Source organism: Schistocerca gregaria, chromosome 1, assembly GCF_023897955.1.
Source record: "Schistocerca gregaria isolate iqSchGreg1 chromosome 1, iqSchGreg1.2, whole genome shotgun sequence".
NCBI classification, from domain to species: Eukaryota; Metazoa; Arthropoda; class Insecta; order Orthoptera; family Acrididae; genus Schistocerca; species Schistocerca gregaria.
This window is the reverse complement of record NC_064920.1, coordinates 1,186,268,042-1,186,290,122: the sequence shown is the minus strand read 5'-3', so window position 1 is coordinate 1,186,290,122 and position 22,081 is coordinate 1,186,268,042. Positions and strand designations below refer to the sequence as shown.

Below are 22,081 nucleotides of genomic sequence, written 5' to 3'. Positions count from 1 at the left end.
ACAATTCCCTGTTCCACTCATAACACTTCTCCATTATTTGCCGTAAGCTAAAGATCTGGTCCTGACAACCTATAAGATGCCTAAACCCACACTGATTTTCATCCAATTGGTCCTCAACTAATACTCGCACTTTCCTTTCAACAGTACCTGAGAAGATTTTACCCACAATGCTGATTAAAGAGATACCTCTGTAGTTGTTACAATCTTTTCTGTTTCCATGTTTAAAGATTGGTGTGATTACTGCTTTTGTCCAGTCTGATGGAACCTGTCCCGACTCCCAGGCCAATTCAGTTATCCTGTGTAGCCATTTAAGACCTGACATACCACTGTATTTGATGAGTTCTGACTTAATTTCATCCACCCCAGCTGCTTTATTGCACTGCAATCTATTGATCATTTTCTCCATTTCCTTAAATGTGATCCTATTTCCATCATCATTCCTATCCCTTTCTACCTCAAAATCTGAAACATTACTGATCATATTTTCACCTACGTTTTGCAACTCTTCAAAATATTCCCTCCATCTGCCTAAGGCATCCACAGGATTCGCCAGCTGTTTTCCTGGCCTGTCCAAATATTTTTCCCCTCCACAGTTTAACACAGCACATGTAGCAACACTGCAAATCAACTGCACACAATAACTTTGGACTAAAATTGTTTTCAGTATGGGATTAATACTGTTAGAGGAAAAGGAGCCAGTCAGTCAGTGAAAAATAATATATCATGTTAGGTGTAAAACAGAACAACAATAAGAACAACATGGTGAAGTTTCAAAAATCTGTTTTATTTCCAAAGCTGACACTCTGCACAGACATTTATTCATGTAATTGTGTAGAAACTTTATATTAGGTTCACATGCATGCAGCAGTAGACAATACAGAATTTACATTACTACAAGTGCAGGGGAGCTGTGTACTGACAAGATTATTTGCTTATTAATTGTTCCTTTGTTATTAGACAAAATTGAACACACAACAGCTTTTGACCTGTACAATGCATCAGTCTTTGGAAAGTATATAATAAAGTAGTCCTAAAATATTTGGCACCTTGAAGTCTCAAACCTCCCTTCGAATGCCACATATTCCAGACAAAGTTCACATTTTCTTTTTAATAAAATAAAATTCTGGAAACATTCATCTTTCTTTGTGTCAAAAAATAATGTATTAGAAAATATTTGGCATTTCATTGAAGTATATATAATATATACCATACACAGTTAAAGGTGAAGTATTATGAATATTTCATTGTTCTGGTTCCTTTAGTTAACTGGAAGAAAGTGTTTATGTGAATGGACTGTATTTCAGTTCCAGCTTAACCCATCCATGATTCTTGAAAAATGCAGTTTTCGTTTCATAGCAGAGCCACACTTCACAACAACAGCAAAGGCTATAAGTTTTATCACATAACTGTGTCCACATTTGCACTTTACCTAAACTGCACTTTACCTTAACATTTGTTAAGATCAGACATGAATCGTATACTGAAGCCTCTCCTCTTCCTTTTGTTGTTTAAACCTGTAACAGTTGAAGAATAGCCTATAAATTTACAAACGAATGAGGTCATTTGCTGAATAGCAGAAGCACTGAGTCACTGAGAAGCATACGCAAAAGACACAGAAAACTTGTTAGCTTTCGGAATAAATTATTTGTGAAGATAATTTTCCTTGCTACAAATCTATATATTTAATCTGACAAAGTTACCAGGTGAAGCTAGCAAGAAAAATGTGAGAAACTTTGTACTGGATAATGCTAAAACAGTTGATGGATTGTGTTAAGTGCACAGTAGCTAGCAAAAGTCCAGCTGTGACTCTAATAAGCAGCACCATAACAACACTGATGCACTCAACAACAAAATGAACATGTGATATTACTAATTATTCCAAATGACAAATCACATAAGACTGATGAGGCCAAGGAAAGGATAGTAAAAATGAGAAAATTGAATGAATATAGTACTGAATTTGCTAAGTGCACAGCATATTATGAATATATTTTACTTTCTGGAAGTTATGGGTAACATGGAAAATTATTAAAATGGAAATGAATAATTCCACTAAAGAAAAGGTGCCCAAATTAACTCTTATATTTTCAATGTATATTTTGTACACTGTACTAGCTCCAGGATTTAATTGATGAAAGGAGAAAAGACAAAAATGCAGTAAGTGAAGCAGGCAAAAAGGAATACAAACGTCTCAAAAATGAGATCGACAGGAAGTGCAAATTGGCTAAGCAGGGATGGCTAGAGGACAAATGTAAGGATGTAGAGGCTTATCTCACTAGGGGTAAGATAGATACTGCCTACAGGAAAATTAAAGAGACCTTTGGAGAGAAGAGAACCACTTGTTTGAATATCAAGAGCTCAGATGGAAACCCAGTTCTAAGCAAAGAAGGAAAAGCAGAAAGGTGAAAGGAGTATATTGAGGGTCTATACAGGGGTGACGTTCTTGAGGACAATATTATGGAAATGGAAGAGATGTAGATGAAGATGAAATGGGAGATGTGATACTGCGTGAAGAGTTTGACAGAGCACTGAAAGACCTGAGTCGAAACAAAGCCCCGGGAGTAGACAACATTCCATTGGAACTACAGACGGCCTTGGGAGAGCCAGTCTTGACAAAACTCTACCATCTGTGAGCAAGATGTATGAAACAGGCAAAATATCCTCAGACTTCAAGAAGAATATAATAATTCCAATCCCAAAGAAAGCAGGCATTGACAGATGTGAAAATTACCAAACTATCAGTTTAATAAGCCACAGCTGCAAAATACTAACACTAATTCTTTACAAGCGAATGGAAAAACTGGTAGAAGCCAACCTCGGGGAAGATCAGTTTGGATTCCGTAGAAATACTGGAACATGTGAGGCAATACTGACCTTACGACTTATCTTAGAAGAAAGATTAAGGAAAGGCAAACCTACATTTCTAGCATTTGTAGACTTAGAGAAAGCTTTTGACAATGTTGACTGGAATACTCTCTTTCAAATTCTGAAGGTGGCAGGGGTAAAATACAGGGAGCGAAAGGCTATTTACAATTTGTACAGAAACCAGATGGCAGTTATAAGAGCAGAGGGACATGAAAGGGAAGCAGTGGTTGGGAAGGGACTAAGACAGGGTTGTAGCTTCTCCCCGATATTATTCAATCTGTATATTGAGCAAGCAGTAAAGAAAACAAAAGAAAAATTTGGAGTAGGTATTAAAATCCATGGAGAAGAAATAAAAACTTTGAGGTTCGCCGATGACATAGTAATTCTGTCAGAGACGGCAAAGGACTTTGAAGAGCAGTTGAACGGAATGGATAGTGTCTTGAAAGGAGGGTATAAGATGAACATCAACAAAAGCAAAACAAGGATAATGGAATGTAGACAAATTAAGTTGGGTGATGCCTGAGGGAATTAGATTAGGAAATGAGACACTTAAAGTAGTAAAAGAGTTTTGCTATTTGGGGAGCAAAATAACTGATGATGGTCGAAGTAGAGAGGATATTAAAATGTAGACTGGCAATGGCAAGGAAAGTGTTTCTGAAGAAGAGAAATCTGTTAACATCAAGTATTGATTTAACTGTCAGGAAGTCTTTTCTGAAAGCATTTCTATGGAGTGTAGCCATGTATGGAAGTGAAACATGGACGATAAATAGTTTGGACAAGAAGAGAATAGAAGCTTTCGAAATGTGGTGCTACAGAAGAATGCTGAAGATGAGATGGGTAGATCACATAACTAATGAGGAAGTACTGAATAGGATTGGGGGGAAGAGAAGTTTGTGGCACAACTTGACCAGAAGAAGGGATTGGTTGGTAGGACATGTTCTGAGGCATCAAGGGAGCACCAATTTAGTATTGGAGGGCAGTGTGGAGGGTAAAAATTGTAGAGGGAGACCAAGAGATGAATACACTAAGCAGATTGAGAAGGATGTAGATTGCAGTAGGTACTGGGACATGAAGAAGCTTGCACAGGTTAGAGTCGCATGGAGAGCTGCATCGAACCAGTCTCAGGACTGAAGACCACAACAACACAACAACAACAACTGAAAAATTAATGTACTAGTATCCTTTTCTTTTTCTATGCAATTCTGACGAATTCAATTTGTCTTGGTGACCATTAAATACATTTTTTTATTTAGTTCAGAAATTGCAATACCTTCTAAACTTTTCACACTAATTAAGGCCATAGAAGCAGGGTCCTTTGTGAATGTGCTTCAGACTCAGGTAGCTGGAGGCTGAGATTTTTCTTAATCGTGCCTTTTGAGTTCTTGCAGTGATATATCCATAGAAACTTTCATACCTTAACATATATTTCTTTGTCTCTAACCAAGAAGTCAAATACTAATTTTTATAGATTTAGTTCTGAAAATGTTTTAATATGAAGAAATACTTTCATAAAAATTTCAGACCGTTTCACCCATTTAGGGGTTGAATTTACAAAAACACAAAACACATATATATCTTTTTATTTCTAACCAAGAAGCCAAATACAAATTTTCATGAATCAAGCTTCAAAAATGCTTTCATAATGAAATATTCCCATAAAAAATTTCTCCCCTTATTTCACCAACATAGGGGAGGAATTTCGAAACTCTCTTCTCAAAAGATGCTGACAGTATAAGATCAACACCCTCTAAAGTTTCCATCCTTAGCAGTTTGGGCTCTGTGATGAGGAGTCAATGAATTAGTTAGGACATTTCCTTTTGTATATAGAGATAAGTAATAATGGTAATTTTATTCATCCTCAGATCACTCATGGATATTGGGATTTTAGTGGAGGAAGTGTTCAATATCAGTCTTCTTGGATGTGCCCTATTTTGTCTACACTTTTTGATATTATATACCATATATGAATGCACTATATGCTAATGACATAACACTAATAACAGCAGGAGTTAATTTATAAGCTTTTCTAAATGACAACAGAGAAATGATGCAAGTAACTAATCACTGGAGCCAGGCCAATCATCTTTGCATTCACCAGTGAAAAACAGAAGAATTATCTTTAATCAATAGGATAATAGGAGGGGGGTGGGGGTCCCATGAGACTAGTGATTAAAGGTTCTGTAGGGTAGGATGTCCAAATTACCTTCACTGTAAACTTACTGGTATGTTTCTAACCATAAAAAAATTAAGAATTATGTGAGCATACAATTGTTACTGCACTCTCACTCTGCTTTCTTCCACTCTCATCAGCAGTATAGAGGGAAATTTCTTAGGAACAAAGAGCATTTTCAGATGGCAGAAGGAAGCAGTTGGAGGTTATGTTAGTAACAGCAGCCAGTGTTCTTCAGAAACCATTATTCAATCTCTCAATATAATGATAACATCTAGTTTGTACACACAAAGTTCTTAATGTATGTGCTACAGACAATACAGATAGTTGTAAAAACGCAACAAACAGCAACTTGCAGAACATATCTTCCTCGAGAGTCTCTCTAGGCCATAACATATAATAATAGTACACTGATGTGACAAAAGTCATGGGATAGTGATATGCACATATACAGGTGGCATTAGTATTACGTAAACAAGGTATAAAAGGGCAGTGTGTTAGTTGAATTGTTATTTTTCCAGGTGATACATGTGAAAAGGTGTCCAACAAGATTAAGGCTGTACGGCTGGGATTAACAGACTTTGAACGCATAATGGTAGTTGGAGCTAGAGACATGGGACATTTCATTGCGAAAATTGTTATGGAAATCAATATTCTATGATCCACAGTATCAATTACCTCTCATCTTGAATAAAACAGGTGGCTGGCAGCCTTCACATAATGACCAAGAGCAGCGTTTGCACAGAGTTGTCAGTGCTAACAGACAAGTAATACTGTGTGAAATAACTGCAGAAATAAATGTCGGACATACGATGAACATATCCGTTACGGCAGTACAGCAAAATCAGACTTTAATGGGCTATGACAGTAGACGACTGACGCAAGTGCCTTTGCTAACAGCACGACATCACCTGTAGTGCCTCTCCTTGTGACCATACTAATTGGATCCTGGATGACTGGAAAACCATGACCTGGTCTTACAAGTCTTGATTTCAGTTGGTAAGAGCTGAAGGTAGGGTTCAAGTGTGGTGATTTCAGTTGGTAAGAGCTGATGGTAGGGTTCAAATGTGGTGCATACATCGTGACCCCATGGACCCAAGTTGTCAACAAGGCATTGTGCAAGCTGGTGGTGGCTCCATAATGGTGTGAGCTGTGTTTACATGGAATGGACTGGGTCCTCTGGTCCAATTGAACCAGATTGACTGGAAATGGTTATGCTCAGCTACTTCAAGACCATTTGCAGCCATTCATGGACTTCATGTTCCCAAAGAACAATGGAAGTTTTATGGATGATAATGCTCCATGTCATGATTGCTTTGAAGAATATTCTGGACAGTGATTTGGTGATCCAGATTGCCCAACATTAATCCCATCGAACATTTGTGAGACATGATCAAGAGGTCAGTTCACGCACAAAATCCTGCATCGGCAACACTTTTACAATTGTGGATGGCTATAGCGGCAGCACGGCTCAATATTTCTTTAGGGGACTTCCAACGAGTTGTTAAGTCTATGCCACAGTGAGCTGCTTCACTATGCTGGAGGCAAAAGGAGGTCCGACACAGTATTAGAAGGTATCCCATGACTTTTGTCACTTCTTTTTGTAACATGTGTCTAGTCCAGAAGAGGGCCTTTTGGCCGAAAGCTAAGTTGTCTTGCAGCCTTTTTGTTGTGTCTGTCTGTGACTCAACCTCTCCACATATGGTGAGTAGCAATTATCATTTTCATAACATTGTCATTATTCCAAAGAGTGCAAGAGAGATTGAACACAATTATAACTGCAAAATTGAGTGGTTCCACATCGTAGTGAGAGATCCATGGAACTTAAAAATACCTGTAACAAATGTTTTGGTATAAACCTTTTCAACAACTTGCAACACTCAGCCCATTCAGTACCATTAAATAAATTTAACCAAGTATTGTAAAGTCCACTAAAATGCAAAAAATTGTGTTCAACTCAAAAATTATTCCAAAATATTATAAATAGCCACTATAAAAGGTACTTTCCATACAAAACCTCCCACTAATTGTTATATAACCACTTCAGTTTCTGTGCACAAATATGTAAGTACCGTTATTATTGTATTAAATTTGTATCTATACTATACAAGATCAACTGAATGAAAAACGCTGAAAGATCAATAAATTTTCTGATTCTGAAGAAACTACTAGGGACCACTGGTTCATGATATTAAAACACAACAAATATCAGTGAACAATCTGATCAAGTTGGTTACTACATTCCATATTCCCCAACATTGTTTCTTTACACTTTCATGTCTCATAGCTGGCTTTTTTTTCTGGTGGACAGACTACCTTGAAATTCCAAAGTCTCAAGTTAATTATTATTATTTTAGTATTGCACACTTTGCAAATGTACATACGTTGCCCTATCTTATTTTCTTTTAAGCAAACAACCAACTTTTGAAAGAACTATTAAAAAATTTACTTGTTTCACATCTTAAGAGCTCCTAAATGCAATACAGTTAGAAAAGCTGGGTCTGATCAGAAAGGAGGTCACATTCATAATTTGGCAACAATCTTTAAAGCCCCCGACAAATTAGTCAGCATATTTTATGAATTATAAGATGCTATGGACTATAAGGTGCACCTTAATTTTTAAGCCGCTGTTTGAAAACTACAGTCACACTTCTGTGGAATTCCTTGTTTCCTCTCTTCTGACAAAAGTTTTTGTGTAGGTTTTTTGTTATCCATGTAGTTTTCTTATTCAGACCTTTAAACCACTCAGATATTGCCACACATTGTGCTTTTTATTACTAAGCAATGTATTCATACTATACATACCTTGCAAGCAGCTTATCAAGCTGGCTTGTATCTCGATCACATTCAGCCTCACTCAGTTCTTGGTTATCTGAGAATCCAGATGGGGGCTGTAATTGATAACTGGAGAAGCTGGCTTCATCTTCAGCAGAACTAGATTCTGGGCTGTAGAATAACAAGAATTGTCCAGCTGATTAAAAGTATTCTTAGATCAATGTGAAATGAGGGAAAAAACCACAGTAACACTACCCTTCTGAATATAAGACAATTTGATATTTCTTTCTTTCTTAACTGAGAATGTTACACATTTTAAAAAGAGAGAGAGAAAGACAAGAGATTTGGTTGTACATAGTAGAGTAAAGTACATAGTAGAGTAAATTCCAAATTTCATGGAAACAGTGAGTAGTAAATAGCTTCTTGAAAGCTCTACTCTTTATCAGACTATGGTTATACACGATCTATGGGCCTGTCTCATGCTTCTGAACTTAATACCATAAAAACAATGCACCAAATCTCAAAATGATATGTATCATGGGTTTTTGCTTGTTGATTTCTTGATAATTATCTCTAATTCTTGGCAAATATGGAACTTGTATTATAACTGTTGTTTTGAAAGAACTACCAAACTGTCAAAATTTTTTTGAAACACATTCTACCTCCCATCAGGCCTCGCTTAGGGGTCACACAATTATTACATAAAATAAAAATTATTGCAATGACTGCTCAATAATAAAGATTCAAGAGATATATTGTAATGGTATTACATTATTCCTACAAAACAATGTATAAAATAGAATTTACTGCCACATTCAGAGAGACAGCAGGGATCTTCATTATGTAAAACTCTCAGTATTGGTGCTAGGAGGAGAAACTTAATGTAATTGTAACATTGATTGAAAACAATGGACTTGAAGCTTTACTTGAACAAAATATTTTCTCTCTGGATATACCTGGTATTCAAGAGACCACTGGATTATTTAAAAATCAACTCCAGTACTTAGAGCTAATCCTCCTGAAAGTAAGAACTTACCAACCCACCTGTCTCTTTGAGAATTTAACAACTTCTGTACCAACAGTCCTAGAAAAAATAACTGAAATATTGACAATCGAACATTGCTGCCAACAAAACAAGAAACAAAATAAATGGTGAATAAGAATCAAGTAGCAGAATCACACAAGAGTGGCAGATTTGCAAATAAAATATAATTCGAGAGAAAGAAATGTACAGGGAAAGTAATTCGAATATGTTTGTTATGAGAGAATGAAACATGGGAAGTATCCAGAACAGCAATCAATGAAGAGCAACATAAATGCCAACGGAGATACAGAAAAGTACATTCACAGTTGTAGCTTTGGAACTAACAGTTCCCTCCTTGGAGAGATGGACAGATAGGAAATGGCTAAAAAGGAAGTGCAGGTCACTAAGGCCCTCAAGGTGAGAAGGACCCGACTGTTCTGAGGTCTCCCCATGACTCATGACAGCTGGGTATGATTCAAGATTACAAATTTAGGATATGCTATCTGGTGAAAATTGAGGTATTTGCAGCAGGAAGTAGGCTGGAATAGCAATTGTGACCCTCTGTGCCAGAAGGCACCTAACTTCTGCAGATGGATCACAACAATTGCAGTAAGTTTCATCCACCAAAGTGAATACTGCCCTCTAATGTAGTTTCTATCTTGTATTTTTAATGAAGAAACTAAGTCTGGCTTTTTCATTTCTATCAAACTAAGAAAAAGTACCTGATAGACAGAATTTTCTTTGTAAGAATAGCATGAAGTTGTATACAATTTCTAGAAACAAACCTTGACTACCTGGCGAGCGACTGCTTTCCTCTCTTGCTGCTGCAGACAGAATAATGCTGAGGAGTATGTCTTCTGTGGGGAACAGGTGAAGTCTCATTTGATTCAGTACTTGAGTCAAGGCGATAAATTTCTGTAAAATATTTAATTTAGTAAACATGTGCCTCATAATAAGCAAAGTATTAGCTTCTAAGCACTGCTACACGTGCATCAACTTTAGGCCTACAGTACACATTAGCTTGCAAAAACTGTACTGACACAACAATCATTACATATGCACTGAAGGGCTCGAGGCCTTCTGAAAACTATACAAAAACATTTTCCACTGCATCTGGAATTATTAGAAATTTGAATTTTCATTGAAAGGTAATTGATTAAACCCAAACAAGGAAGTAGAACTGCAAAAGGAAAGCTATTGCTTTCACTTTCAATGCTTATACTACACATTGTTCACTAATTCCCCATTCACAGTCTTAAAATAATTGAGATGTTTGTGGCAGATAATAGTTTTTATTCCATGTTTTAGCAGTGTTTATTATTTCACTAATAGAAAACGTTTATTTGCTTCAATATACTCATGAAACCAAGATAGCAAAACTTGCACTTAATTACAATTGGAATAGGTATTGGGCACTTTGTACAATGTAGCATTTTCTCCCTTTCTTTTTGAATAGACTAATGAAAAGTGGCTGTACTAACGTAGATACATATTAAAAGTGTAGTTTACATCATTCAATGTCTGTTAATCAATGTGTCTTGGATTTTCTGCACTGTCAAAACCCAGAAGTTACAATGTGGTCAACAAACTAGAAATATGAAAATGAAGGTAGATAGGTGGAGTATGATATAGTGCAGATTAATGAAATGAAGTAGACAAAAACTGTGAATGACATACTGCAAATGAGAGAGGTTTATCACTGGAAACTAGCTCATGAAGACTGTGCATATTGTTAGAGGATATCTCTACTTATGTGAGCTTGGGACTACATAAGAATTGAGAACTGCTTGCGATTTTTACTAGCAAGTAACTGGAGACTGAAGATGGACTGAAAATGGTAAGTCACCATACTAAGTGGATTAGGCTTCACAATTACATCATCCACCTGGTTGCTGGTTGTAGACAAAGATTTTGCACAAGAAGATGATATTTCTTGACCTTTCTGATTGTGATATCATTTAAAGGGATACAAAAAATGGAGGTGGGCAAGGCATCATTGAAGCTACTGTTTCAAGGGGGAGCTCCAAAGTTAGCTGTTCAACTGCTTTTATGCTCTTTTCTTTATGAATTAATGAAAATTAAACACTGAAATGTGGAATTTCCTCAATTCCCTCATAACCTTATCAACCTAGCTTTTGACTGGCCTACTTCACTTTTCCTACCTTCCGAAACAACTTCCTCTTCTCTGTTCCTGAAGAGGGAACTTGTTATGAAAGCTATAATATTTTTTTGGCAATTTATTTTCCTCAGCTCGCTCCATGACCCTCCCAGGGGACACCGCCTTGAAGTACACACCTTCAGTGCCGAGTGGGAGGGCTTGCGTGTTTCTGTGAAGTCAAGAGCTGTGCCGGTGGTAGTGTAGCTACTGGCAGGGTCACTCAAGCCAGATTAATCTTGACTGAGGAGCCAGACAAAGTGTGTCCCACAACATAGGATAGGGAGGGCTCTAGAGGCATAGTGAAGCCAGCTTCCCTAGTGGAGTAAATCTAATACAAATCCTGGTCCTCCAGTTTGAGGGTTGGGTGTGGGGCTAACAACCTCACCTCATAAAAATTATACTGTTACTAAAACATATAAGAGAGCAAACTGGACAGACACCTCGTTGATGACCTTTGGCTTGAAAACAAGGACAAGAGTGGGGTTTTGGAATGTAAAAACAATGTTTGAGGGCAGAAAGCTGGAACAAGTCTCCAGGGAGATGGAACGATACAAACTAGCTATACCTGGACTGAGCAAAACATGATGGAATGGTTTTGGGGAATTCAGGTTGAGAGATGGGAAGACACTTCTGTATTCAGGGGAAGGGGAAAGAGAAGACCATGAAAATTGAGTGGGTATACTACTGACAAGAGAAGCAAGGAGATGCTTATTAGAGTGGAAGTCACTCTCAGATCAGATTATTACGGATCAATTCAAGACCTGAGTCAGAAAAAAAAATATCCTGTGCAGTGTTATGCACCCACAGAAGAAGCAGACACTCAAGAAAAGTATAACTTCTATGGACAATTGGGAGAGGTTCTAGCCAGGAGCAAGAACAAAGACATAAAAATTGTGATGGGAGACCTCAATGGCAAGATTGGCTGTGAAAATGAAGGGTTAGAGAAAGTTATGGGAAAACACGGTTCTGGAGTCCAAAATGACAGCGGAGGGTATTTTATTGATATGTGCCTTAACAACAGGCTGGTTATTGGAGGATTGGTGTTCCCACACAAACTCTGCTATAAAATAACATGGCTCTCACCAGATGGCAAGACACAAAGTCAGATCGATCATTTTGCAATTAGTCAGATGTGGAGACATTCCCTTCTTGATGCCCAGAACAGAAGAGATGTTGACTGTAGAAATGAACACCATCTTGTAATACCTGAAGTAGGGTTAAAGATTGCTGCTACTGGTCATCAAGATGCAACTTGCAGGCAGAAAAGATTCAATATTAGAAAACTTCAGAACAAGGACATTAGAAAAGAGTTTGGCTGGAGTTGAAAAACCGATATACTCAGTTGGGGTGGAGGATCAAAGTGAGGAAGAGGCAAGTACACAAGTGGAGAGGAAGTGGAAAAAAAATCAAGAAAACCTTCCTAAATTCCAGTGAGAAGGTATTAGGACTCTAGGACACCAGAAGGAAGCCATGGATATCTGATCTGAAAACTGAAGGAAGAAGATCAACCAGTGTAGGGACGATGAAGAAAAACCACACCTTAGGGCAAGGTACAATGAAGTTCATCAGCAAGTGAAGAGAAGCACTTGATCTGATAGAATAAATCGGGTAGAACAGCTTGCAAAAAGAGCTCAAGAGGTACCAGAAAGGGGCGATTCAAAAGAGCTATATAATATCACCAAACAGCTGTCCAAGAAAACCTTTAACAAAAGTAAGCCAGTGAAGTTGAAAGAGGGTGCACTGTTGACCAACACTGAGGAGCAGCTGAAGCAATGGAAGGAATATTTTAATGAGGTTTTTAATATGACCCTGATTCATCAAGAAGAACAAGAGCAGGAGGAACTAGATTAACAAGAAGTGCCGGCACTGCAAATCAATACTCAACCTCTCAGCAAGAGCAAAATTATCAAGCTCTTAAAAGCTGCAAGAATAAAAAGGGACCTGATGTAAACAGCGTGGTGGTGGAAATGCTCAAGTTAGACAATGAAGTAACAGAAGATATGTTACTGCCCCTGTTCCAAGAAAACTGGGACACAGAAACCATCCCAGAAGAATGGAGGAAAGGAATCCTTATCAAGATGCCCAGAAAGGAGACCTGAAAAAGTGCAACAACTGGTATGGCATCACACTTTTGTCAATATACAGTAAAGTATTTTCAAGGATTGTTTGAAACTGTCTCAGAGTAAGGTCAGGAAAGAACAGGCTGGTTTCAGAGAAAGCAGATCATGCACAGACCAAATTAACACCTTGAGGATCATTACTGAGCAATCCATGGAATACTGGTCTCCTTTGTATCTGGCTTTTGCTGACTTTGAAAAAGCCTTTGGCAGTGTGAAGCCATCTGGAAAACAATGCAGGCTTATGGAGTACCTCCAAAGATAATCAGTATCGTGAAGATGATGTACAGAGAATATACTTGCCAGTTGAAATGTGATAGAAATCTCTCAGAACCATTCATTTTAAGTTCCAAAGTAAGGCAGGGTTGTTTGCTTTCACCACTGCTGTTTTTGATGACACTAGATGGTGTGATGAAGGAGGTAACCCGAGAGGAAAGGAGAGGTATACAGTGGACTCTATACCATCACCTTGAGAACCTGGGCTTTGCGGTTGACATCTGCCTTCTGTAACACACTTTCAAGGATATTAATGAGAAGCTTGAGGAATTGGAAACAGAAGCTCAGAAAATGGGACTAAAAATACACATGGCTAAAAATAAAGAGCTTAGGATAAACAGTGAGAACAAGAATGGACTAGCCATGAAAGAAGAGCAGACTGAGCAGGTGGAGAGCTTTTGTTATCTGCAAAGTATGGTTTCCAAAAATGGAGTGGCGACAGAAGATGTTGAAAGTAGGATCAAAAAGGCAAAAGGGGCCTTTGCCCAGCTGTGACCAGTTTGGACATCTTGTGAAATACTGTTGAAGGTATAGCTTAAAATCTCTGACTCAAATGTAAAGTCTGTTCTCTTTTACAGATGTGAGATGAGGAAGGTGACCGCACAAATTGGAACAAGAGTACAAACCTTCATCAATAAATGTTTGAGGGCTATACTGGGATTACACTGGCCAAATGTACCTCAAACCAAGAACTATGGCAATGCACCCAACAACAGAAAGCCAAGATAATCATCTAAGAAAGGAAATGGAGATGGATTGGACACTCGCTGAGAAGAGGCCTGCAACATATTCCAAAGCAGGATCTAGAATAGAACCCACAAGGAGCAAGGAGGAGAGGCAGACTGAGGTCGACCTGGCGCAGGACTGTTGAAGCTGAGGTGGCAGCTGTTGGCCACTCCTGGAGTAACATTAAGAAGTTGGCAACGAACAGGGTCAGATGGAGAACTCTAATATGTGCACTACACTCCACATTGGAGTAAAAGGAATTAAGTCAAGCCTCTCCATAAGAGGGAATTTGTGATTATGAAAGATAAGCCATATTTTTCCCCCCCATGAACCATGGACCTTGCCGTTGGTGGGGAGGCTTGCGTGCCTCAGCGATACAGATGGCCGTACCGTAGGTGCAACCATAACGGAGGGGTGTCTGTTGAGAGGCCAGACAAACATGTGGTTCCTGAAGAGGGGCAGCAGCCTTTTCAGTAGTTGCAGGGGCAACAGTCTGGATGATTGACTGATCTGGCCTTGCAACATTAACCAAAACGGCCTAGCTGTGCTGGTACTGCGAACGGCTGAAAGCAAGGGGAAACTACAGCCGTAATTTATCCCGAGGACATGCAGCTTTACTGTATGATTAAATGATGATGACGTCCTCTTGGGTAAAATATTCCCGAGGTAAAATAGTCCCCCATTCGGATCTCTGGGCGGGGACTACTCAGGAGGACGTCGTTATCAGGAGAAAGAAAACTGGCATTCTACGGATCTGAGCATGGAATGTCAGATCCCTTAATCAGGCAGGTAGGTTAGAAAATTTAAAAAGGGAAATGGATAGGTTAAAGTTAGATATAGTGGGAATTAGTGAAGTTCGGTGGCAGGAGGAACAAGACTTTTGGTCAGGTGAATACATGGTTATAAATACAAAATCAAATAGGGGTAATGCAGGAGTAGGTTTAATAATGAATAGGAAAATAGGAATGCGGGTAAGCTACTACAAACAGCATAGTGAACGCATTATTGTGGCCAAGATAGACACAAAGCCCATGCCTACGACAGTAGTACAAGTTTATATGCCAACTAGCTCTGCAGATGATGAAGAAATTGATGAAATGTATGATGAGATAAAAGAAATTATTCAGGTAGTGAAGGGAGACGAAAATTTAATAGTCATGGGTGACTGGAATTCGTCAGTAGGACAAGGGAGAGAAGGAAACATAGTAGGTGATTATGGATTGGGGCTAAGAAATGAAAGGGGAAGCCGTCTGGTAGAATTTTGCACAGAGCATAACTTAATCATAGCTAACACTTGGTTCAAGAATCATAAAAGAAGGTTGTATACATGGAAGAATCCTAGAGATACTAAAAGGTATCAGATAGATTATATAATGGTAAGACAGAGATTTAGGAATCAGGTTTTAAATTGTAGGACATTTCCAGGGGCAGATGTGGACTCTGACCACAATCTATTGGTTATGACCTGTAGGTTAAAACTGAAGAAACTGCAAAAAGGTGGGAATTTAAGGACATGGGATCTTGATAAGCTGAAAGAACCAGAGGTTGTACAGAGTTTCAAGGAGAGCATAAGGGAACAATTGGCAGCAATGGGGGGAAGAAACACAGTTGAAGAAGAATGGGTAGCTCTGAGGGAGTAGTGAAGGCAGCAGAGGATAAAGTAGGTAAAAAGACGAGGGTTGCTAGAAATCCTTGGGTAACAGAAGAAATATTGAATTTAATTGATGAAAGGAGAAAATATAAAAATGCAGTAAATGAAGCAGGCAAAAAGGAATACAAACATCTCAAAAATGAGATCGACAGGAAGTGCAAAATGGCTAAGCAGGGATGGCTAGAGGACAAATGTAAGGATGTAGAAGCTTATCTCACTAGGGGTAAGATAGATACTGCCTACAGGAAAATTAAAGAGACCTTTGGAGAGAAGAGAACCACGTGTATGAATATCAAGAGCTCAGATGGCAATCCAGTTCTAAGCAAAGAAGGGAAGGCAGAAAGGTGGAAGGAGTATATAGAAGGTTTATACAAGGGCGATGTACTTGAGGACAATATTATGGAAATGGAAGAGGATGTAGATGAAGACAAAATGGGAGGTAAGATACTGCGTGAAGAGTTTGACAGAGCACTGAAACACCTGAGTTGAAACAAGGCCCCCGGAGTAGACAACATTCCATTAGAACTACTGACGGCCTTGGGAGAGCCAGTCATGACAAAACTCTACCAGCTGGTGAGCAAGATGTATGAGACAGGTGAAATACCCTCAGACTTCAAGAAGAATATAATAATTCCAATCCCAAAGAAATCAGGTGCTGACAGATGTGAAAATTACCGAACTATCAGTTTAATAAGTCACAGCTGCAAAATACTAATGCGAATTCTTTACAGACGAATGGAAAAACTGGTAGATGCGGACCTCGGGGAGGATCAGTTTGGATTCTGTCAAAATGTTGGAACACGTGAGGCAATACTGACCTTACGACTTATCTTAGAAGAAAGATTAAGAAAAGGCAAACCTACGTTTCTTGCATTTGTAGACTTAGAGAAAGCTTTTGACTGGAATACTCTCTTTCATATTCTGAAGGTGGCAGGGGTAAAATACAGGGAGCGAAAGGCTATTTACAATTTGTATAGAAACCAGATGGCAGTTATAAGAGTAGAGGGACACGAAAGGGAAGCAGTGGTTGGGAAAGGAGTGAGACAGGGTTGTAACCTCTCCCCGATGTTATTCAATCTGTATATTGAGCAAGCAGTAAAGGAAACAAAAGAAAAATTTGGAGTAGGTATTAAAATTCATGGAGAAGAAATAAAAACTTTGAGGTTTGCTGATGACATTGTAATTCTGTCAGAGACGGCAAAGGACTTGGAAGAGCAGTTGAACGGAATGGACAGGGTCTTGAAAGGAGGATATAAGATGAACATCAAAAAAAGCAAAACGAGGATAATGGAATGTAGTCAAATTAAATCGGGTGATGCTGAGGGAATTAGATTAGGAAATGAGACACTTAAAGTAGTAAAGGAGTTTTGCTCTTTAGGAAGTAAAATAACTGATGATGGTCACAGTAGAGAGGATATAAAATGTAGACTGGCAATGGCAAGGAAAGCGTTTCTCAAGAAGAGAAATTTGTTAACATCGAATATAGATTTATGTATCAGGAAGTCGTTTATGAAAGTATTTGTTTGGAGTGTAGCCATGTATGGAAGTGAAACATGGACGGTAACTAGTTTGGACAAGAAGAGAATAGAAGCTTTCGAAATGTGGTGCTACAGAAGAATGCTGAAGATTAGATGGGTAGATCACGTAACTAATGAGGAGGTATTGAGTAGGATTGGGGAGAAGAGAAGTTTGTGGCACACCTTGACTAGAAGAAGGGATCGGTTGGTAGGACATGTTTTGAGGCATCAAGGGATCACAAATTTAGCATTGGAGGGCAGCGTGGAGGGTAAAAATCGTAGAGGGAGACCAAGAGATGAATACACTAAGCAGATTCAGAAGGATGTAGGTTGCAGTAGGTACTGGGAGATGAAGCAGCTTGCACAGGATAGAGTAGCATGGAGAGCTGCATCAAACCAGTCTCAGGACTGAAGATAACAACAACAAAGCCATATTTGGCTACTGTGAGTATGTATCTCTCTCAGCCATACAAGGGGGTGTATATCATGAAGATGACCTTTGACCATCCCACTTCCATCACCTGTAGAAGCAGTAACGGTCAATACCTCATTGGGAAACATTTGTTATATCACCACCTTGTAACAACACTAGCACAATTTTTTTTCTTCCAAACTATGTCAATGCCAGTCTCAATGTTAACGAATCACTTAATACCACTTCTTGTCAATATTTGCATAAGTCTTGGCCTTTACTGGGAGCTGCTTTTTATTGTGTTTATCCATTATTTCAATTTATTTATCCCACTGGGTAGTTACAAAAATATTAAGTGTGCTTTTTGCATAAAAATATGTGCATTCTAAAAATCTATAGTCATACAGGTATTTTTACATTCAAGGTAAACAGAATCATATAAAATAATTATTAATGTTAGTACAACTTATATTTTTCAATAATGCATGAATTTCTACTTTTATAATGTACAAAATTAATGTCACAGTGTAGATTAATGTAACTTGGTTGAAAATCATCTCTGGTATAGTAATAGTCTTCGATCTTAAATTGACACAGTTTAATTCTAGGTATAGTTAAGTATGTGTTATGTCACTGACATGTTTATGACTCCACTGAGTTAAGTTTTGTTTCATCACTGTACTGTGAAGTTATCTCATGTATTAAAGATAAGAATCTGATTTGAAGAATTATGTGATGCAAAGTACGAGAATTATTATGTTTGGATTCAAGACAAATGGCAAAATAAATCATCAACAGTATATGGAAATTAGAGTTTCACTCTTTTATAAATCACAATTGAAAGCAACAATTTGAAAAGATTTTATAAATACATTTCAACCCTGGACCACTGAACCCATCAAAGAAAAAGATAAGTAGATATCAATGTTTCATATACACTCCAGGAAATGGAAAAAAGAACACATTGACACCGGTGTGTCAGACCCACCATACTTGCTCTGGACACTGCGAGAGGGCTGTACAAGCAATGATCACACGCACGGCACAGCGGACACACCAGGAACTGCAGTGCTGGCTGTCGAATGGCGCTAGCTGCGCAGCATTTGTGCACCGCCGCCGTCAGTGTCAGCCAGTTTGCCGTGGCATACGGAGCTCCATCGCAGTCTTTAACACTGGTAGCATGCCACGACAGCGTGGACGTGAACCGTATGTGCAGTTGACGGACTTTGAGCGAGGGCGTATAGTGGGCATGAGGGAGGCCGGGTGAACGTACCGCCGAATTGCTCAACACGTGGGGCGTGAGGTCTCCACAGTACATCGATGTTGTCGCCAGTGGTCAGCGGAAGGTGCACGTGCCCGTCGACCTGGGACCGGACCGCAGCGACGCACGGATGCACGTCAAGACCGTAGGATCCTACTCAGTGCCGTAGGGGACCGCACCGCCACTTCCCAGCAAATTAGGGACACTGTTGCTCCTGGGGTATCGGCGAGGACCATTCGCAACCATCTCCATGAAGCTGGGCTACGGTCCCGCACACCGTTAGGCCGTCTTCCGCTCACGCCCCAACATCGTGCAGCCCACCTCCAGTGGTGTCGCGATAGGCGTGAATGGAGGGACAAATGGAGACGTGTTGTCTCCAGTGATGAGAGTCGCTTCTGCCTTGGTGCCAATGATGGTCATATGTGTGTTTGGTGCCGTGCAGGTGAGCGCCACAATCAGGACTGCATACGACCAAGGCACACAGGGCCAACACCCGGCAGCATCGTGTGGGGAGCGATCTCCTACACTGGCCGTACACCTCTGGTGATCGCCGAGGGGACACTGAATAGTGCACGGTACATCCAAACCGTCATCGAACCCATCGTTCTACCATTCATAGACCGGCAAGGGAACTTGCTGTTCCAACAGGACAATGCACGTCCGCATGTATCCCATGCCACCCAACATGCTCTAGAAGGTGTAAGTCAACTACCCTGGCCAGCAAGATCTCCGGACCTGTCCCCCATTGAGCATGTTTGGGACTGGATGAAGCGTCGTCTCACGCGGTCTGCACGTCCAGCACAAACGCTGGTCCATCTGAGGCGCCAGGTGGAAATGGCATGGCAAGCCGTTCCACAGGACTACATCCAGCATCTCTACGATCGTCTCCATGGGAGAATAGCAGCCTGCATTGCTGCGAAAGGTGGATATACACTGTACTAGTGCCGACATTGTGCATGCTCTGTTGCCTGTGTCTATGTGCCTGTAGTTCTGTCAGTGTGATCATGTGATGTATCTGACCCCAGGAATGTGTCAATAAAGTTTCCCCTTCCTGGGACAATGAATTCACGGTGTTCTTATTTCAATTTCCAGGAGTGTAACTACCTTTCACCGGACTATTTTTATTTGCAAAACTGCAATGATTCACTAAAAGCATATTTTACATGGCTACTGTCAGTAAACTATTGTGGAAGGTGTGCATCTTCATATTTTTGTGGCATAAAGACTGTTCCATAAAATTTCTGGCGTGCAGCCACATAAATTCAGTCTCTTCTAATATTTTGGCTAATACCATCTAGCCATCTTCAGAGTGAACCAAGGTGAGTAATGTTCTTGCACTTGCACCATCCTTTTAAACTCGAAAACCGAACCACTGCGGATGTGGCCAAAGATGCACAAGAGACACTGATAGGCAGCAAAGAGGTGTAACATATGCTTGGAACTTAAATCTATGACTGCACAGTCGATCCACACGGTGATATCGATGTGTTACAGAGAGCCGTACCATCGCGACATCTTTGTGATTTAATTACAGACATTCCCAGACTCCATTATTGTCAATCTGAAGCCACTATCTCTATTAATTAAATTTGTCACCAACCAAATTTCAGTTGCTTCTGTCAGTACTGAGTCCCAGAAAGATGAAGTTGAGGATAAAATTTCGACATTATCGTACACCATAGAGTGCCCAGTGTCAATGCAGTGCTCTGCCACTGCAGATTTATTAGGTTGTAAGAGACGGGTGTACCTGTGGTGCTCTGTGCATCTCTCCTGGACTGTACATGTTGTCTGTCTGATGTATGAACGGCTGACTGAAGAAACTGCAAAAAATGTGGGAAATTAAGGAGATGGCACCTGGATAAACTGAAAGAACCGGAGGTTGTACAGAGTTTCAAGGAGAGCATAAGGGAACAATTGGCAGCAATGGGGGGAAGAAACACAGTTGAAGAAGAATGGGTAGCTCTGAGGGAGTAGTGAAGGCAGCAGAGGATAAAGTAGGTAAAAAGACGAGGGTTGCTAGAAATCCTTGGGTAACAGAAGAAATATTGAATTTAATTGATGAAAGGAGAAAATATAAAAATGCAGTAAATGAAGCAGGCAAAAAGGAATACAAACATCTCAAAAATGAGATCGACAGGAAGTGCAAAATGGCTAAGCAGGGATGGCTAGAGGACAAATGTAAGGATTTAGAGGCTTATCTCACTAGGGGTAAGATAGATACTGCCTACAGGAAAATTAAAGAGACCTTTGGAGAGAAGAGAACCACTTGTTTGAATATCAAGAGCTGAGATGGAAACCCAGTTCTAAGCAAAGAAGGAAAAGCAGAAAGGTGGAAGGAGTATATAGAGGGTCTATACAAGGGTGATGTACTTGAGGACAATATTATGGAAATGGAAGAGATGTAGATGAAGATGAAATGGGAGATGTGATACTGCGTGAAGAGTTTGACAGAGCATTGAAAGACCTGAGTTGAAACAAGGCCCTGGGAGTAGTCAACATTCCATTGGAACTACAGACGGCCTTGGGAAAGCCAGTCTTGACAAAACTCTACCAGCTGGTGAGCAAGATGTATGAGACAGGCGAAATACCCTCAGACTTCCAGAAGAATATAATAATTCCAATCCCAAAGAAAGCAGGTGCTGACAGATGTGAAAATTACCGAACTATCAGTTTAATAAGTCACAGCTGCAAAATACTAATGCGAATTCTTTACAGACGAATGAAAAAACTGGTAGATGCGGACCTCGGGGAGGATCAGTTTGGATTCTGTCAAAATGTTGGAACACGTGAGGCAATACTGACCTTACGACTTATCTTAGAAGAAAGATTAAGAAAAGGCAAACCTACGTTTCTAGCATTTGTAGACTTACAGAAAGGTTTTGACAATGTTGACTGGAATACTCTTTTCCAAATTCTAAAGGTGGCAGGGGTAAAATACAGGGAGCGAAAGGCTATTTACAATTTGTACAGAAACCAGATGGCGGTCATAAGAGTCGAGGGGCATGAAAGGGAAGCAGTGGTTGGGAAAGGAGTGATACAGGGTTGTAGCCTGTCCCCGATGTTATTCAATCTGTATATTGAGCAAGCAGTAAAGGAAACAAAAGAAAAATTTGAAGTAGGTATTAAAAT

At 39.6% G+C, this 22,081-nt stretch overlaps 1 protein-coding gene across 1 annotated transcript in view; it reads right to left on the bottom strand.

The window, feature by feature from the left end:
• Positions 1-763: 763 nt before the first annotated feature.
• LOC126284516 (Down syndrome cell adhesion molecule-like protein Dscam2) overlaps positions 764-22,081 on the bottom strand; it is a 1,260,408-nt gene continuing 1,239,090 nt past the window's right edge. Inside the window, exons 36-38 of the mRNA XM_049983498.1 lie at positions 9,629-9,749; positions 7,841-7,981; positions 764-1,514 (exon numbers count right to left, since the gene is read on the bottom strand). Of these exons, the coding sequence (XP_049839455.1) occupies positions 1,463-1,514; positions 7,841-7,981; positions 9,629-9,749 (314 nt within the window). The 3' untranslated portion in view covers positions 764-1,462. The remainder of the gene's footprint in view (positions 1,515-7,840; positions 7,982-9,628; positions 9,750-22,081) is intronic.